The sequence below is a fragment of the Trachypithecus francoisi genome, unplaced genomic scaffold (genome assembly GCF_009764315.1).
Source record: "Trachypithecus francoisi isolate TF-2019V2 unplaced genomic scaffold, Tfra_2.0 Lachesis_group12, whole genome shotgun sequence".
Taxonomy (NCBI): domain Eukaryota; kingdom Metazoa; phylum Chordata; class Mammalia; order Primates; family Cercopithecidae; genus Trachypithecus; species Trachypithecus francoisi.
This window is the reverse complement of record NW_022681457.1, coordinates 87,074,643-87,095,058: the sequence shown is the minus strand read 5'-3', so window position 1 is coordinate 87,095,058 and position 20,416 is coordinate 87,074,643. Positions and strand designations below refer to the sequence as shown.

The window sequence follows — 20,416 nt, the reverse complement described above, 5'->3', positions numbered from 1 at the left end:
TTAGACTACTGGGCGAAAGTCTCAAGAAGTCTTCCTGCTATCAAGAAGACGGCCTACAAACGAATGGAGGCTTCTGATTAAAGATGGTGGACTGAACATACATGCTAACCCCGTTCCCTCACCAACTCCACTAGAATGACGGCAGTGGACATTAACACTTTTAAACCAACAGAACCAAACATACTGAACCAGAGAATAGGATGGAGATGAGACAACGAAAACTAAAATGATGCTAAACAAAATACTACATGCTTAAAAGTAGTATCAAACTTGGCCTACTAAAAAACATAAAAGCTAAGTGGTTGTAAAGACAGAAAAACTAAAGATCCAGCAATAATAATGACAATGAATCAGAGAGAGCCCTGGGAATTGGTGGTGGATCCCCCTTAAGATAGGGCTGAAAACAAGGACCAGCAGATAGTCTGCCAAAGCAGCCACACTTCTCCATCCCCTCCCTCATTTAGAGTGGGCACACAACTTCTTTACTCTCAAAGACATCCAGGGCCTATGAAATAGGCTTTTGGATTTTTTGAAATGTCACATGTTTGAAAGTATCTGTAATCTTCAGACTTGAAAGGGATCCTGGATTTAGAGATAACAACAGTATTCCCAGAATGATTAATTGAAAATGTAAGTATTAAACAGTGAGATGCCCAGTCTACCACTCCCTTTGAGTTTCCAGAACTCTAGCAGCCAGGATTCTATACCCCCAGAGCTACAGATTGAAAGATTCTCTTCTGGGGAAACTCACCAGCCCAAGAAAAAAAAGACCTACAGACGCTGGTATCTATAGGATGTCCTCCCAACAAAAAATTTGGGTCCCGGCCAGGCACAGTGGCTCATGCCTGTAATCCCAGAACTTTGGGAGGCTGAGGAGGGCAGATCACTTGAGGTCAGGAGTTCTAGACCAGCCTGGCCAACATAGTGAAACCCCAACCCTACTCAAAATACAAAAATTAGCCGGGTCTGGTGGTGCTTGCCTGTAGTCCCAGCTACTTGGGAGGCTGAAGCAGGAGAACTGCTTGAACCCAGGAGGCAGAGGTTGCAGTGAGCCGAAATCGGACCACTGCACTCCAGCCAGGGCAACAGAGCGAGACTCCATCTAAAAAATAATAATAATAAAAATAAATAAATAAATAAATAAAATTTGAGTCCCTATTAAATCACCCTACAATGAAGTCTATCAGTCAACAAGGCTACTCAATGGAGAAAAAAAAGAACCTATGAGTTTTTTAATGCCTTAATTTTTTTCTTTTGAAACAGGGTCTTTCCTTGTCACCAGGCTGAAGTATACTGACACAATCACAGCTCTCTGCAGCCTCAGCCTCCTGGGCTCAAGCAATCTTCCTGCCTCAGCCTCCTGGGTAGCTGGAACCGTAAGTGTGCACCACTATGCCTTGCTAATTTTTTTCTATTTTTTTTGTAGAGATGGAGTTTTGCCATATTGCCCACGATGGTCTAGAACTCCTGAGCTCAAGCGATCTGCCTGCCTCATCCTCCCAAAGTGCTGGGATTACAGGCATGAGCCACTCTACCTGGCCTAACGCCTTACTCTTAAACATAAATAGAGAATCAAGAATAAACATTTAAATGTGACTCTACCTGGGGGTCGAGGCTGCAGTGAGCCATGACTGCACTACTGCACTTCAGCCTGGGTTAAGACAGAATAAGACCCCGTTTCAAAAAAATTTTTAAAGTAAAAGAAAAAATTTTTAAGCGTGACTCTAGCAGAAAAGACAAAAAAAAAAAAACAAAAATTTGGAGGTAACAGAATCAATGTAGACAGGAAAATTTCAAAACATCATTGATGTTCTTGGAGACAGAGAAGACAGTGTGACTGTGAAATAAGGTGTAAAAGGAGGCAGAGCGAATCAGATTTCAACAAGAGCTCTCAGAAATTAAAAATTAAAAGTGATTGGCAAAATAAATTTTGTGATAGGGCAGCTGGATGATCAAAACGAGGAAAGTGGCCAGACGCGGTGGCTCACGCCTGTATTTCCAGCAATTTGGGAGGTCAAGGCAGGCAGATCACCTGAGGTCGGGAGTTTGAGACCAGCTTGACCAACATGGAGAAACCCCATCTGTACTAAAGATACAAAATTAGCCAAGTGTGGTGGTGGGTGCCTGTAACCCCAGCTACTCGGGAGGCTGAGGTAGGAGAATTGCTTGAACCTGGGAGGTGGAGGTTGCAATAAGCCGAGATCATGCCATTGCACTCTAGCCTGGGCAGCAAGAGCAAAACTCTGTCTCAAGAAAACAAGGAAAGTACCCAGAAAATAGAAGAAAACGTCATATATGTACCAAAAGAAAGAAAATATAGGCTGGGTGTGGTGGCTCACGCCTGTAATCCCAGCACTTTGGGAGGCTTAGGCAGGCGGATCACGAGGTCAAGAGATCAAGACCATCCTGAACATGGTGACACCCCATCTCTACTAAAAATACGAAAATTAGCTGGGCGTCGTGGCATGCACCTGTAGTCCCAGCTATTCGGGAGGCTGAGGCAGGAGAATCGCTTGAACCCAGGAGGCGGAGGTTGTAGTGAGCCAAGATCACGCCACTGCACTCCAGCCTGGTGACAGAGTGAGACTCCGTCTCAAAAAAAAAAAAAAGAAAATATAATTCAAATATTAAACCAGGAGGTAAAAGCAAATTTCTGAACAAGAATACAGACAACTGAGGGAGGAAAGAAAATTTCAAAGAAATAATGTAAGACAGTATCAGACTAAAGTCTCATCAAATGCCGAGCTCACTAAGCAATAAAAGGCCCAATTCAAGACACATCACTGTGAAATTTTAGAACAAGAGGAATTTTAAATTTTAGAATAAGAAAAGATCGGCTGGACGTGGTGGCATATACCTGTAATCCCAGCACTTCAGGAGGCCAAGACGAGGCAGGAGGATCACTTGGGCCTAGGAGTTTCAGGTTGCACCACCGCACTCTAGCCCAGGTGACAAAGCAAGACCCTGTCTCAAAGAGACATCACAGCCACACAAAGTATGAGGGGTCAGAATAGCCTCAGATTCCTCAGAAGTCAGAAGACAGTGTAGTGGTAACTTCAGTATTCTGAGGAAAAACAGCATCAAGTGTAGAATAAAGACGTTAATAAAGATATTCTCAGAATGCAAGGCGTATCTCAAAAAATGTTCTTTCCAAGTATTCCTTCTAAGGAAACTTTTAGAAGATATGTCCCATCGAAAGGAAGGAGTAAAACAGAAAAGAAGAAAAGAGGTCCTATGAACAAGAGTTCCTACACAGGAAAACAGCCATGGGAATTCTCTGGATGACAGTGAAAGGAAATCCCAGAAAGACGACACTGCAGCAGCCTGGAGAGTGGCCAGCCCTGCAGAGGACGGAGTGCTGGCCACCGAAGGGAACTACCTGGGCTGCCCGGAAGCGCTGAGAGTTCCTACTGTATCAGAGAATTTGGTAATATGATAGTGACAGATGCAGATAGAACACAGCAAAGTAACACTAGTGAAAATAAAAGCTTCGATCAGAAAGGAATTATACTCATAGCACACCATGTAGATCAGCTGTGACTAATATGTTATAGTCATGACAGCGTAAAGGCTGAATGGCTGAGGCTACTCTTCCCAGCCTGTTAAGAGTGGCCACCCTGCAGGCTGCAACCCTTTACGAGAAATAAAGCTCTCCTTTCCAAATTAAAACAACAACCACCACCACCACCAACCAACACTGAATGAATAATACTGTAACCCAACACTGGCATCTAACAATACAGGGGGAAGTACATACAGAGGGAGGATGGCTATAAGAAAGCAAATCCTCATTTTCCATAGTAGGAAATTAATAAGCATCTTAAACTGGGGGTGGGGGAGTAGGCACAGATCAAGAAAAAATCCTAAGCATGTACTAAAAATATGGAAGAAAATAACAGAACTAACAGCTAACTATTGGAAGCATTTGCTTCTGTACAGTGGGGAAGGGTGGGACAGCAGACATGTGTCTTTTGTTAGAAGCCAGGTAGAATTAACTAAATATACAAATTCAAAATGACAGGTACAGAGCATGAAGCTTTAAGAACATTTGATAGGGTAGTCTGGTTCCAGGGCTTCCCTCAGGAGCTGACATCTGACCAGGGATCTGAAGCTTGAATTTTGGCAGGGCCCTCTCCAACCAGAGGAGACAGAAGCTGAATGGGCTCCATGGGCAGAGGAGGTACAGCAGGCCTGGAAAGCCCAGCAGAGCATGAAACGTCAGGTGCCAGGGCTGTGGCAGAAATGGAAGTAACACTGGTCATGGATGGGGGCAAAGGCTGAGCAAGAAAACACTTCAGAATCTCTTATAATCCTGACGCTGTGTGAGTTTTTACATCTCTGGAAGTTTTACATCTTCTTTTTTTTTTTCTTTGAGATGGAGTCTCGCTCTGTCGCCCAGGCTGGGGTGCAGTGGCGCAATCTCAACTCACTGCAACCTCCGCCTCCCAGGTTCAAGCGATTCTCCTGCCTCAGCCTCCCGAATAGCTGGGACTACAGGCGTGTGCCATCACGCCTGACTAATCTTTGTATTTTTAGTAGAGACGGGGTTTCACCATATTGGCCAGGCTGGTCTCAAACTCTTGACCTTGTGATCTGCCTGCCTTGGCCTCCCAAAGTGCTGGGATTACAGGTGTGAGCCACCACGCCTAGCCACATCTTTTTTTTTAGAGGCAGGGTTTTGCTGTCACCCAGGCTGGAGTGCAGTGGTGCCATCATAGCTCACTGTAGCCTTGATCTCCTGGGCTCCAGCGATCCTCCTGCCTCAGCGTCCTGAGTAGCTAGGACTACAGACCTGCGCAACCATGTCCAGCTAAGAAATTGGTAACTTTCTGCTATGCCATGGCAAGACAGATTCTTACACCAACTCACAGCTACACAACTCCAGGAGAAACAGATCAGGGCTCAATACCTTTCCAAACTGCCGCAGAAGCTGAATGAATGCTCCCTTGCCAAATGGGTTAGTAAGGCTTGCATGGAAAGCAAGTGTCGGATAATCCTGGGAGAGAACAGCAACCCACCGTTTCTAGAGGGAGAGATGAAAACATGCTGGTAAACTGCAGTTCATTTATTTACATTATGTGGAAGAATCAGAGCTTGAATTACAGAACTGTTTCAAATATAATGTTGTCTAAGGAAAATGTTAGCCATAATTCTTCGAAATGGTTTTTCCAAGTATAATGGTTAATGCTTTGTCTTGTCTTATAAATACAAAACAGTATTCCAAAAGATGTCTTCATTGTTACTAAATGCAACCAATGGAGCATAACGTGAAGCAGGCAGTGGCCTCAGCAGCTGTCTCCTGGTGCCTCCGCCCAACATCAATGAGCACACTTTCGTGTTTCCAACGAGAGCACTCCCATTACTACAATCTCAGCAGTGCAACACTTTAGCCTAAAAACCCCACAACTGACTTATTGACAGATGTCTTAATAGTCTATTCTGGTTTGGTAGTTGTACTTACTGTTGCCCAAGTTGGAACAAGGTCACATTTGTTAAGTACAAAAATGAGGTGTTTCCAAGGTTTTTCCTTCTTCAGGTAAGTTTCAATGTGAGGGGAACGAGTGCCCATTGGATCTCTAGCATCAAGAACTTGAACTACAACATCTGATGAATCTATCACCTGAAAATTCAGAGAGGCAAAAATGGTTTGCTACAGTACAAATAAAAGAGGGATGACATTTAAGGGAGTCTGGGGAAAATAAAATAGTAACATTTAGAGACAACTTCAAAACAGTCTCTGGGCAGAGTTGGTTGTAGTTAATCTCAAGGCCCAGTAATCAGAATTCAAAAGGTTTTTCATCCTGTGGTTTTTGAAACCTGCTGAATTTAAAACAGGAAAACTAGCTTAGATGAAACTCAACTTATTTCCTAACTACTGTGGATTACTGAACTACTACGGATTACTTCTTAGACTTCTTTAAGTTTGTAATATAATCTTTAAGTTTGTAATATTATAGGTTTTGTGTATTTCACAAAAAACTGAAAAGTTTAGCTTGCCTTCACGGTACTAGTTTCCTATTATGTTATTATTTAATTACATGATTATGCTTGAAAATATTTCTTCTGAAGGTTGTTATTATTAGTGCATGGACATAAACCTCTGCCAGTTAAAGAGCAGTGGATCAGAAATCAAGACACACAAAGCCTCCTTCACTAACAAGCTAGTTGAGCTAGGTACAGCATTAAACCTTTCTAGACAGGAGTCCTCATCTATAAAAGGAGAGGGATGGACTAAATAACTTAAAATGTTGCATATGACTTTAACTAGGCATGATAAATCTAAACAGGAATATCACTTTGGCGGAAATCTTAAAAAATACTGACAGGTAATAAATATACGCATGTATAATAAAAGATAGCTGTTACTCTTATACAAGTACTTTAAACAATGCAGTTCCCTAGATCAATGCTAGTATGTCTTCCGAGTTTCTTTGTAGGAGGAAGAGGATGGAAGAGGCAGTGGTGCCTGTACTCTGGGCAACAGAGCTTCAATATATCAAAATTAGTTTTCTTCTACAAAATCATGAAATCCAAAGGAACCACTCAATGGGAGGGAATTTATGAGTCTTACCTTGTAGAGCTCACCCCATATTCTTTTGGACTGTCCCTTTTTATAGATCTCTTCTTGAGCTTCATTTCTAAATAAGAAAGCACCCCAAATGAGCAACTGAAGCACCATTAAGACTAAAAGAATACTTTAGGGTAAAGTCAATGTACCAAAAGAAACAGTATCAAACCCAGTTGGAGATGGACCAGAAACAAACTGAATTTTAACAGTGTGCCCAAACGTCTGTCAACAAATAAATGGGTAAACACAATGTGGCACATATATACAACAAAATAGCATTCAACTTTAAAAAGGAGGAAATTCTAGCTGGCTCAGTGGCTCACACCTGTAATTCCAGCACTTTGGGAGGCCAAGCAGGGCAGACTGCTTGAGCCCAGGAGTTCAAGACCAGCCTGGGCAACATGGCAAAAGCCCATCTCCACAAAAAATACAAAAATTAGCTGGGCATAGTGTTGCATGCTTGTAGTCTCAGCTACTGGGGAGACTGAGGTGGGAGAACTCCTTGAGCCCGGGAGGTTGAGGCTGCAGTGAGCCGTGAGCAGGCTACTGCTCCAGTCTGGGTGACACAGCAAGACCCTGTCTCAAAAAATTAATTAATTAATTAAAAAAAAAAGAAGAAGAAAATTCTGACACATGCAATGACATGAATGAACCTTGAAGACATTATGCTAAGTGAAATAAGCCAGACACAAAAGGACAAATACTGTATGATTCCACTTATATTAGGCACCTAAACCAGTCAAATTCATGAGAGACAGAAAGTAGAATGTTGTTACCAGGCGCTGGGGGCAGAGGGGAAATGGAGCGTTAGTGTTACGGGTACAGGGTTTCAGTTTGGGATGATGAAAAAGTTCTGGAGACGGATAGCTGCAATAATTGCACAACAATGTAAATGAACTTAGTGCCACTAAACTGTACACTTAAAAATGGTTAGAAGAGCTGGGCATGGTGGCTCACACACCTGTAATCCCAGCACTTTGGGAGGCTGAGGCGGTGGATCACAAGGCCAGGATCACCAGCCTGACCAACATGGTGAAACCCTGTCTCTACTAAAAATACAAAAAAATTAGCCGGATGTGGTGACAGGTGCCTGTAATCCCAGCTACTCGGGAGGCTGAGGCTGGAGAATCGCTTGAACCTGGGAAGCAGACGTTGCAGTGAGCCAAGATCACATCATTGCACTCCAGCCTGGGGGACAGAGCAAGACTCCTTCTCAAAAAAAAAAGAGTACTTTTTTTTTTTTTTTGAGACAGAGTCTTGCTCTGTCGCACAGGCTGGAATGCAGTGGTGCGATCTTGGCTCACTGCAACCTCCACCTCCCTAGTTCAAGTGATTCTCCAGCCTCAGCCTCCCGAGTAACTGGTACTACAGGTGTTCACCCCCAGGTCCAGCTAATTTTTGCATTTTTAGTAGGGACTGGGTTTCACCATGTTGGTCAGGCTGATCTCGAACTCCTGACCTCAGGTGATCCACCCACCTCAGCCTCCAAAGTGCTAGCATTACAGGTGTGAGCCACTGCGTCCGGTCACATTTTTTGTTACATACATTTTACCACAATAAAACATTAAACTAAAAAAAAAGCATGACTGAATTAAGCAGTACGTCACAGAGAATTATAAAGTGGGAGGCCGAGTGCGGTGGCTAACGCCTGTAATCCCAGCACTTTGGGAGGCCGAGGCGGGCAGATCATGAGGTAAGGGGATCGAGACTATCCAGGCTAACACAGTGAAATTCGTCTCTGCTAAAAATACAAAAAATTAGCCAGGCATGGTGGCGGGCACCTGTAGTCCCAGCTATTTGGGAGGCTGAGGCAGGAGAATGGCGTGAATCTGGGAGGCAGAGCTTGCAGTGAACTGAGATTGTACCACTGCACTCCAGCCTGGGCAACAGAGTGAGACCCCGTCCCAAAAAAAAAGAATTAAAAGAATTTTAAAATGGAATTGGCAGGAGCTGAATCACAACCTATACTCCATAGCTCCCATATAAAGCAGTATTTTTCTGATAAGGTTTAGAATCTGTTCATTTACTAGTCTCAAGGACATTTATCCAAGGTAAACAAAAAATAGTTTTATCTTTACTCCATTACCTACTATACCTTTTGCGGGAGGAAAAATTCAAATTGGCAGAATACAAAGCCAACGAAAGTTCAAATAATTCTAAGAATAAATAGATGAACTCACTGCCTCTTTTTGCTTGGCCTCAAATGGCTTGACATTTTATCTCTAGGTGGCCCAATGCTTGAAGATGGGCTGACAATAGCAATGAGGTAATAACACTGATGCAGTCAAAGGACAATGCCTCTTCACTAAGACAGCAAAACCTCCACTTCATTTAAGAGACATGAGATGGACGGAGAATGAGAGCTTTCTAGCACTACCCAAGGGAAATGAAATTAAACCTTTCTCAAGAGCAATGTGGCAGCTGCCTATCAAAAAACATGCATACCTTTTAATACCACAATTTGCTCCGTAAGAATTTATCTTTGGGGAATAATTAAGGATGAAAAAGATGTGGTCACATTGATGCTTCATCCTTGTGTTGTTCACTATAAGGAAAAACTATACACAGTATAAATGTCCAACAATCAGACTAGCCATAACAAACAAAACACTACTCTGACAATAAATATTATATTATTGTTGATTATATACTGACATAGAAATGTATTCCTAACAATCACAGCTTACTGCAGCCTCAAATTCCTGGGCTCCAGTGATCCTCCCACCTCAGCCTTCTGGGTAGCTGGGACTACAGGTGCACATCACTATGCCCAGCCAAGTTTTTATTTTTTGTAGAGACAAGGTCTCGCTATGTTGCCTAGGCTGGTCTCAAACTCCTGTGCTCAAGCGATCTTCCTGCCTTGGCCTCCCAGAAAACTAGTATTACAGGTGGGCCACTGCAGCCAGCTAGTGACTGATTCTTCTTTTGAGTATGGATCCCTACAAGAATATGATGAAAGTTATAGACACTTCCTCTTCTCCTCCCCAAAACAAAAACAAAAAAGACAAAACCCCACGACCTTTATGTATGCTCACAAATTTTCCGTATTTGCTTCAAAGAGTCAAAGAAACCTTAAAGGCCATCCATGAACTCAGAGTCCTCCAGTTAAGGAAGCCCCGATATTCACGGAGACATTAACAATGCTTAATATGTGTAATGGGGTTATGAGTTATGCTCTTTGTGTTGCATTTTCCAACTTAACTATATTTCCTAATTTGTCTATGGTGTATTACGATTATAAATGAAGAAAATCTTATTTATTTTGGGGATGAAGAGAGACCTTTGTCAATCAAGCCACCTTAGACATCTTCAGTCTAGCCCCAATTTCACCAATGTCTCCAGCCTGAGGGAAGAAGACAGCTCCACATATGAGTTAAAGCACTGAGCTACACACAGGCAAAATAACTTGAAAGAAAATGTTTTGTTGCAGAAGACCAAATGATGAGACTTGCATGAACTTCAAAACTGCACCTCGGCCAGGCGCGGTGGGTGGCTCACACCTATAATCCTAGCACTTTAGGAGGCCGAGGCGGGTGGACTGTCTGAGCTCACGAGTTCAAGATCAGCCTGGGCAACACGGTGAAACCTTGTCTCTACTAAAATACAAAAAATTAGCCGGGCATGGAGGCAGGCTGAGGCAGGAGAATTGCTTGAACCTGGGAGGCAGAGGTTGCAGTGGGCCGAGATCGTGCCACTGCATTCCAGCCTGGGCAACAGAGCGAGACTCTATCCACAAAAAAAAAAAAAAAGGCCAGGCACAGTGGCTCATGCTATAAGCCCAGCACTTTGGCGGCTGAGGTGGGCGGATCACAAGATCAGAAGATCGAGACCATCCTAGCTAACACGGTGAAACCCCGTCTCTACTAAAAATACAAAAAATTAGCCAGGCGAGGTGGCGGGCGCCTGCAGTCCCAGCTACTCGGGAGGCTGAGGCAAGGGAATGGCGTGAACCGGGGAGGCGGAGCTTGCAGTAAGCCGAGATCGTGCAACTGCACTCCAGCCTGGGTGATAGAGCGAGACTCCGTCTCAAAAAACAAACAAACAAAAAACAAAACAAAAAAACTGTACCTCACACCAGTGTCTTCAGTTACCAAATCACGATCCTTGCCCTGGTCATAGCTCTCAGTGGACATCTCAGCATTTTCGATAAGAGACTGCATATCACTTGCAAATAAGTTTGGTCGCTTCCTCTGTGACTTAGGGCCAAATGTAGTTTCAAAACTTTCAGTATCAAGAATGTGGACCTTCGATTTCTGAAGAGAAACAAGAATAACAGGTAAAACTAAGAAAAGCACTGAGGAAAAGCGAAAACCTAAACACCCTCCTAGGAAAGACTTTCTGATTTTATTTTTCCAAGGTTCAACCCATACCCAAATCTATAAGAACATGGTTTCAGTCTGGTTTCAAATCAGAAATACTTGTTGAAATGGCACAAACACTGGTTCCCTTATTCTGAAGTTCTATAAGCTTCCTTAGAGAGATACAAAAGTAATACAAATAATCAAAGTAAATATGAATAGTTGTGCAAAAACTTGCCAAAAACTCTGCTTTATTTCATTTATCATAAACTTCAGTCAAATGTAATTAAGGCTACAGTGATGAAAATTAACTAATCTTTTCCACCATTTTTTTTAGCTTTCAAACAAGTGCATAAAATTCGCCAAATTCATAGATTTTATCAAGGACAATCATACTCAAATTTGTGAGGTTTTTTTTAACCAACTGTAAATGCCAACTTTTTCTTGGAAGTTAGTTTCTTTCATGGCTAAAAGGAATTGTTTGTTTTGTAAGATGCATTTTAGTTTCAGATAACATTTTCCCTAATTTAGGTAACGTTTTTATTAAATGCACATGGCAAGTCTTCAGATGAAAAACATCTAGCAAAAGTCCAAAATAATAGTTTAGATGTGATAAAAGGAACCTGATACTAACTAGAACTTGATGTGCCTGTAAAGGAGTTACAGGCATAAGAATTTCTGAAGCAAGATAAAAATCAAAGTTTGGGTTAGGATCTATCACATAACAGAATGTTAACAGCCGGCAGACAATATCAAAAAAAAAAAAAAGAAAAGAAAATCACCCTTTCCCCCCAGTACAAGCTCCTCCGTAAGCACCACTACCAAAAGCTGTGAGGATGATGGAGCAGCCCCCATGGCTTCTGAACTTTAACATATCCCCTCTTCCAACTTCTAAAGATCCTTAAACTATTTTCATTTTCTCAGATGCTCTGACCCACAACTCAGTTTAGTTTTAGTCACTGTGTTCCACTCGGGAGCATCCCCAAACAGAAGCAGCTCATTTTACATGAGAAACAGGTTCTAATGTCACTGGGTAAAATCAAGTGTGACCAAAATTATCTTCAAAATCTCTTAACCTATAAGTTACAGCACACAAGGCTTTGTCTATAAACCTACACATTAATAAGTATGATACAGTAATATACAGTATATAACAAAGTACATATGCAAAGTTACAGTACTCTTACTGTATTGCTACAGAAATACAGTAGTTCTAAAACACATATAGATGAATATGCATATCTGATCTAACTCCACTGTGCAAAATAATCTCAGAATCAGATTTTATAAGTAATAGATATCACACTAAAATAAAATAGGTAAGGTTTTTCAAGACCAAAGCAGAAAACGCATCAATTACTCTGAGCAGCTTTCTGCATCAACAAAGAAGCTGACTGGTGCAACTGCAGACCCTTCATTCTACATAACAGATATTTAAATACTGAATTTTAGAAGCGCTGACAACAAGAACAGGCAACAAAGCAATAAATCCATGATAGAGCCTCTCTGTTCTTCTCATAAACAAGATTCAATAGTTGCTTAAAAGATGGCTTTAGGGAGAACAGACAAAGAGAACAAGGGAAATGAGCAACTTGTCTGTGGTTCATGAATTACACTCATGTGTTCCCCTGAAAGAAAACAGTCATTCCACTAATAGGTGCCATTCTTCTAGTCCATCATAAAACAAAACATAACTGACAAAACCTGAGGCAATAACCAGGCCTTAGTTTTTATTTTGTTCTGCAAGTAAACACTTTTCTTTGAACTATTTAACCCACGTACGCATGTCAATGTTTTTCTCCCCTCCCCATGTCGGAACTGAAGCTTACGTAATGGCTACATTTCTGGGAATTATCATTCAATGCAAGTAAAAATGAGCAGACAAACATCAGACTCTTTCTTTGTTCTGTGTGAAACTCATTCCATTCAACCCAGATTGAATCCTTACTGTACTTCAAACTTCAGCAATTGACAACCAATGTGACCAGCAGCCCTTCCTTCAGCTGAGAAGAAATCTCAAGAATCTTACAAAAGCTGAACGTACCCAACACCAAAGTTCTACCAACTCAATCCTAATTCTACACTGTCCCAATGTTTGATGGAATTACCACTTAAAACAAGTTTGCCTACCAAAATAAATAATAATAAATAATATTACTAATATCTGTTATCAATTTAGCTCTTATTAGGTGGTGTGCTATGTGCTTACTACGGACCAAGTGCTTTACAGACGTTTCATCTGTAGCCAATAACCCAAGGCGGTGGGTTATCTATACTTTCTTTTTATTTTTATTTTTAGACAGTTTCGCTCCTGTTGCCCAGGCTGGAGTGCAATGGCATGATCTTGGTTCACTGCAATCTCCGCCTCCCGGGTTCAAGCAATTCTCCTGCCTCAGCCTCCTGAGTAGCTGAGATTACAGGTATGCACCACCACGCCCAGCTAATTTTGCATTTTTAGTAGAGATGGGGTTTCTTCTTGTTGGTCAGGCTGGTCTCAAACTCCTCACCTCAGGTGATCCGCCCGCCTTGGCCTCCCAAGTGTTGGGATTACAGGCGTGAGCCACTGCGCCCAGCCTATTTATACTTTCAAGGCAAAGAAGTTAAAGTTCATAGAGAAACCCAACTAAGGGTACAGGAACGGATAGAGCAAGGATTAAAATTCAGGTCTCAACTCCAAAACCTGTGCTTTGATCCATTACACTACCACACTTCATACTAAAAGTGAAAAGATGACAGAGGTCTTAGGAAGTTCATCATTGCTACATTGAAGTTGCTATTTTCTAAGAAAAACAAAAGACAAATATGTTAGAGAGGGAGCTGCAAGGAGTCTGCCCAGGAAATTCCATCGCCAGGGATATCCTACATCTTACATGAGGCCGGATTCGATCGTGGAGAAGAGACATTGGTAACTTGCTTTGCTTCATGACAACTTTGTATGGATCCTTCATAACTGTATCCATTTCCTCTTGAAATTTTTGTAATGATGACTGCTTAATCACACGTGTGTTTCCTGTTTTACAAATAAAGAACGTTGCCACTTAATAAACATTTGCACATCCATCTTCCGCTGACACGGTGAAAAGCAAGATTTTAAATTACCCTCACTCACCCAAGTACCTGATCCATCCATCCTTGGAGCTGTTTCCAAACTTAAGGAGGAAAAAAAACCCAAAAAGCTGCCTCTCCTGCACTTGCACACTATGAACTATTCCACCAACCCAGACCGACAAAGGGTTTCAATAGTTTTCCAAGCCGTTTCCTGACTAAATGAAACTGAGAAATAAATAGCATGGAATGGAACTGAGATCTGACAAATGTCCTACTTCCTGCTAGATCTGGCAGAGAAACTTGGAGCCAATCACAGCTGATCAGTCAGTATAGACAGAGAATCTTGAAACACTGAAACCTAAGTCATAGTTACCACTTTTAGGGTTATGAGGATGCAAAGGGACCTCAATTGGTTAATCAATTGGTTAATGATTCATTAACCAATGAATCCATGCAAGGGAACAAGACAGAGCCCTGCACCACTACCTGGAAAACACCTTGTGAAGGAGATCCTGAAAAGCATTCAATTAAACAGCATGCCTGCAGCAAGAATGCAAAACAGCAAGGTGGTAATGATGGTAGCAAGTAATGCTTACATTATACTCACTACTTGCTAGGTACTATTCTAAGCACTTTATATGCATTTACTTTTTTTGTTTTTGAGACGGAGTCTCACTCCGTCACCCAGGCTGGAGTACAGCGGCACAATCTCAGCTCACTGCAACCTCTGCCTCCCAGGCTCAAGGGAATCTCCTGCCTCAGCCTCCCAAGTAGCTGGGATTACAGGTGCCCACCACAACGCCTGGCTAATTTTTCTATATTCAGTAGAGATGGGGGTTTCACTGTGTTGGCCAGGCTGGTCTCGAACTCCTGACCTCAAGTGATCCACTAGCCTTGGCCTCCCAAAATGCTGGGATTACAGGCGTGAGCCACTGTGCCTTGCCTGTATTTACTCATTTGATTACCATGACAGTCCTGTGAGATAGGTTTCATCTTATTCTCATGTTAGGGATGAGAAAACTGATGAACAGACAGACTTAATAACTTGCACATAAATGACAGAACTAGAATTCAAACCCAGGCAGTCTAATCTGGAGTCACAGTACCCAGCAGCCATGCTAAATGCTTCTCTGCAGAGTTTTCTTTGACACCTTTCTGTGTTGCAGTTCCTAGGAAGTATCCTACCAAAAGTATAAGAGACTCAAAGGCAGCCGCCATCTGCCCTCAAGGACAGAGGTCAAACACCAAGCAAACACTGGGGTCTGATCATCTAAAGTGCCCATACATTACCAGTGGCTAAGCGCAAAGTTAAAAGCCCAGACTGAAATGGAACAGGGAGTTTCCCAAGGAAGAAGCTGTGATCACCCTGAGACTGAAGATACTCTATTCACTGTTGGAAGGTTCAACAGTGAGACCCTTTAATTGTCACCCAAGTTCAAATAAAAATCCCATTAAGAAGTGTTTCAGAGGAACTCTGGGCTAATGCACTTACCCTGCAGGATATATGCACAAACACCTACAAGGCCACCTCTCAAACAGTATCTCTCCAGGCAAGCATAAAAGATCAAGATGAGCATTCTAAGGTCTGTGAATGCTAGTCATTAAGGATGGTCTTATCTGCTTAAGAGGGTTCAATTACAATTACTAATGGTGAGCACTCTTCAAAAAGAAGTTATTTATTAAATCTACCACCACTACTTTTCCCAGTACTTTTTCTTATCCCTTTCTCAGATAATCCTTGACAGTTCCACTCACCAAAAACTCCTGTCGTTTAGATATTTAAACATCCTAGCCGTTTCCACTCAGCATACATTTTGTAGAGCAAAGTAGCAGGGGATAATACTCACCAAACCATTTAATATTTGGCTCTACTCTTGCTACTGTGCCAGAAGCCACCGTTGACTGATATTGCAGGGGTTTAATTATTTTACCACGACTGTTCCTAAATTGAGGAAAGAACAGATATTGGTTGACAACAGAAGAATGGCAACAGCAAAGTTTGATTTACAGAATATATTTTCCATCAAAAGGACTTCTTACTTTGGTTTTAAATGATCATGAAATACCAATTCCAGTAAACACAAAGTACTTCTACATTTGAAACAGATTGCCCAAAAGCCATCTAACCACTTGCAACAGAGCACATAATGATTACTGCTAGATGAATAACAACTAACAGCGACGTTTTAAAAAATCTGTTTACTGTTTACTTAAAAAAAAAAAAACACATACTTGAGTTTTTTGGGTAACTATTAGAAGGCTGGTTTAGATGAATTGTTCAAGTAGAGGGTGATTTATGCTGGGATTCCAAATTCTAAAACAAACTGCAAAGTAGATGACTAACGCATATTAAGTTAATTGACATTTGTATTTTAGTCACATCTTCTAGAACAGATGGAGACGGAGAATCTAATTACCAAACAAACTAAGACCAGCTAGCAGAATGCCACACTCAGCAAATCCCTGTGGTAGAGGCTACCTCAGCAGAACTCAGAGTTGTGATGAGTGTCCAAGTGCCACAATGTTGTGATCTACATTTTGGCATTAAAAAACACATTTTCTGGTGGCTTTCCTAACTATAGTCCTGTAGGTTTTGTTATATCTGGCCGTATTTAACGCTGAGATTTAATGCGCCATTTGTGAAGGTCAGGGCTGTGAGAAACAAGACCTCTACTTTTGAGTACTGTGAAACCATCACTATTTCACCACCAGCTACCCATGCCCTTAACCAAAAATTAACCATTTATCCTAATGACATTCATATACAATTATATTCGAGAATATATAACTCCTATTTGGAGGAAGTGGGGGTGAGAACAGCAAAGGCTTAATCAGTCTCAGCTAGCAGTCAAGGCATGAAGGAAAAGAGAAAGGATGACAGCACCCAATGCTCACCTGCGCTCCTTTTGCCTATACATATTCAGGCGCCGGATGGTGGCCCGGTCCCTCATGTTTTGGCCTCCTGCTCCCTGCACTCGATCTACAAAAGGCAGAAGTACACAGTGCACTATTTGATAACCAATCAGTATAACCAACAAGTCATTGCTTAAAATGCAACAAGTAGTTCACCCAAATTAGGTAAGAAACCACCAACCACAAAAATCTCTTTCTCCATGTTGTTCCAATAATTATTACTTGAAGCTATATGGTATGACAAAGCTGACCCAACCTTTGATCTTCGATAGGATTGTATTTGAGAAGAAGAATAGCTAGTATTTTTGAGCACTTATGATGGCTATCCACATTAGAGGCATCATCTCATTTAATCCATACAATAATCCTATAGATATATTATCCCCATGCTGCAGAGTGAGAAACTGAGGCACAGTGGTCAGACACCTTGCCCAAGGTCAAACCGTTACTAAATGCAAGTGCCAGAATTTGAACACGAGCATTTTATCACCATCTATGGTCTTAACCACGAAGATACCTACCTCTATGCCTCCGTTTAACAAATATTGAGTGCCTCCTCCATGCAAGGCACCATGGAGACTATAATTTTGATATATATGTGTTCCAGTTTCTTAATGTTTGATTTTTGTTTAATCAACACAGCAATTCTTGCCTTACATCTCAAAGAGAAAGAGAAGAACAAAAGAGCAGGGTAATACTAGCCTAGCTTCTCATTTTGGGAGCCATTTATTTATTTATTTATTTATCCTTCCCGAAACGGAGTCTTGCTCTTTCACCCAGGTTGGAGTGCAGTGTTGCGATCTCAGTCCACTACAACTTCTGCCTCCCCGGTTCATGCGATTCTCCCACCTTAGCCTCCCGAGTAGCTGGGATTACAGGCATCCGCCATCATGCCCGGCTAATTTTTCTATTTTTTTGTAGAGAGGGGGTTTCACCATGTTGGTCAGCCTGGTCTGGAACTCCTGACCTCAGGTGATCCTCCCGCCTCGGCCTCTCAAAGTGCTGGGCTTACAGGCGTGAGCCCACACCCGGCTGGGAGCCCTTTAAATCACCTGTCTGGTCCTGAAGTGATGCAGTAGAAGACAGGCTGAAACCACAGCCCATTGGCTCTCCTACTCTCTAACAGTAGAGACTGGCGGCTCTACTACTATTCACTAACTGTTGCAATTATGACAAGCCACTTCCTGCATTTTGATTTAGTCTCTTCACCTGTAAAATCATAATCTCTAAGGGACTTTTGGGGTCTAACATTCTGAGATTCCAGTTTGTGCAAAGTGAATAATTTATTATCAATCCGGAGTAAACATTCAACAGGCATTAAAGTTGTCAAAAATTCTAAACCATATTTTAAAACAAAGTTTTATTAATTAAACTTGAATGGAAAGAACTCTCCCACAGGATGTCTTGTTAATCCTACAGGTGGAACCTCGCCAAAACTTATACACATCTCCAAAACAGCCTTACTACTGCAATGATCATATTGACTTCTTTGTTAGGGTTCTCTAAGCACTTTACCAGATAGAATAATTCCAAGGGCAAAAACTACAATCCCTTTCTCATTTTAAAGGTCAAAGTTAAGGTGGCCGGCAAGTATGATCACGTGTAAAAGGCCCGATTACCCATTTTCAAGCTGACTTTCTCTGCATCTCTCAACTGGAAAGGACCCGAGGCTGCCAGCCTGAGTGTTCACTTCCCCTGACTTTAGACCAGCTGACTACACTTTGGCCTGCCAGGCGTGCAATGTCAGCCCTCCTCAGTGTCCCCCTGAGAAGAAACCACCACAAATACTGCTTTCCTTTTTCCCTTTTCATCCCCAACAGCCACCCCGCTAGTAGTCATTCTAAGCAATGCCACCCAAGTAACCCTCCTTCCCCTCCCAGTCCTCCTCGGAGCCCTTCCCTATACTTCCTGCAAGCTCCACCCTCGATCAGCCCTGCCGCCTGTACCCGGGTTTGTGCTGGCCTTGGACGGGTTGATGGTGCTCCGTCCTTTGTACTTGGGCTTCACCATCTTGGCGATGAGACCGGGACCGGAGTGCGAGGTCCGGCTTACGTGGGGAAACAAACTTAGAACTACCCAAGCCCGGCCGAAGTGACCCGCGTGAACTACGCCGGACCACGTGTGCACGACCTACGTCACTTCCGCTCGCGCCCCTCCCTGCCCCAGAGCGACTTCCTGTGAACGCGCGGCGCGCGCCACCACGGGCCTGGCTCCTCCCCCGCCCTAGCCACCTAGGCGTCGCCCTGCGTGGAGCCCCAGCCCGCTCCAGCCCTAGCAACCGCCAAGCTGCCCCTCCATAGCAACCGCCTAGATACCCTGAACGCGTGGCCCAGAGCTCCCAGTTGGGTCCACCTCCAAATAAAGAAGCCTCTTCCCAGGCCAATGGCACAAGCTTAAGTTTGTCTTCTGAATTTGTCTTCTAAATCCTTCCAAAAGTTGCCGACCACACAGCAGCCAAATATCCATTAGAAGGTGTCATCCTCTTCCTTACAATTCCAGCGGCTTATCATCGCTCTTAGAATGACAGATAGGGGAAGGGGGAAGGGAGAAACAGAGAGAGACAGAGATTGATTCAAACTTTTTGCCATCCCTACAGGATTCTGTGATCTGGCGCCTGCCTGTATATCTGATCTCATGTGTACCTCCCTCCCTCTGGTTATTCTGACATTTACGCTGGATATTCTCTCTGCCTGAATCACTCTTTCCCAGAATCTTTGCATAGCTGGTCATTCAATCCTCAGCTCAAATATCACCTATTGGTAGGCCTGCAAGAATTAGCAAATAGAAATACAGGACACCAAATTAAATTAGAATTTCAGCGGAAAAAAAGGAATACATTTCTTTAGTACACCTCCAATAGTGCCTGGAAAATACTTACACTAAAAAAGTCTTCATCGTTTGCCTGAAATTCAAATGTAACTGTACGTTCTGTATTTTATCTGGTGACCCTTCATACTGTGAGAACTCTTTCCTGTCTGATTTGTCTAAATCAGCCACCTTTCACCCTTTCATAGTTACTCTGTTACAGTATTCTGTTTTATTTATTTCATGGCATTTATCACTAGTTGAATTTTTTTTTTTTTTACCAGTTTATTGGCTGCTTCCCTCAAACTAGAATGTAAGCTTCTTGAAAGCAGGGACCTTGTAAATTTGTTCACTGCTGTGTCTTTAAGACTTGAATAGCACCTGAAACAAAGGACTCAAAAAATATTCATTAAATGAAAGAATGAGTAGATGGGAATGTCTCTTGCCTTGAGAGTGAAGGAAGGCATTAAGACCCAGTGATTTCTGTTTCTACTAGCCAAAATAAAGTTTCTAGATGCCAGTGTTTCAACCAAGAAGCCCTCTTTTTAACATTTTTTTATTTTTTTGTTTTTGTTTTTGTCTTTTGAGACAGAGTCTCGCTCTTGTCGCCCAGGCTGGAGTGCAGTGGCATGATCTCGGCTCACTGCAACCTCTGCCTCCTGGGTTCAAGCAATTCTCCTGCCTCAGCCTCCCAAGTAGCTGGGATTACAGGCACACGGTACCACGCCCAGCTAAGTTTTGTATTTTCAGTAGAGACAGGGTTTCGCCACATTGGCCAGGACAG

General features: G+C 42.5%; 1 protein-coding gene across 2 annotated transcripts in view; it reads right to left on the bottom strand.

Annotated features, from left to right (window-relative positions):
• The window catches only part of GNL2 (G protein nucleolar 2), a 31,386-nt gene extending 12,386 nt beyond the window's left edge, over positions 1–19,000 (bottom strand). The window contains exons 1-8 of one of the 2 annotated variants that reach the window (XM_033227069.1): positions 18,774–19,000; positions 16,810–16,894; positions 15,762–15,856; positions 13,737–13,876; positions 10,637–10,821; positions 6,572–6,638; positions 5,462–5,620; positions 4,910–5,023 (exon numbers count right to left, since the gene is read on the bottom strand). In XM_033227069.1, the coding sequence (XP_033082960.1) occupies positions 4,910–5,023; positions 5,462–5,620; positions 6,572–6,638; positions 10,637–10,821; positions 13,737–13,876; positions 15,762–15,856; positions 16,810–16,894; positions 18,774–18,837 (909 nt within the window). In that variant the 5' untranslated portion in view covers positions 18,838–19,000. Of the gene's footprint in view, positions 1–4,909; positions 5,024–5,461; positions 5,621–6,571; positions 6,639–10,636; positions 10,822–13,736; positions 13,877–15,761; positions 15,857–16,809; positions 16,895–17,348; positions 17,559–18,773 lie in introns of those variants that run through there. The other variant, XM_033227070.1, reaches the window with a different exon arrangement.
• Between the last annotated feature and the right edge of the window lie 1,416 nt (positions 19,001–20,416).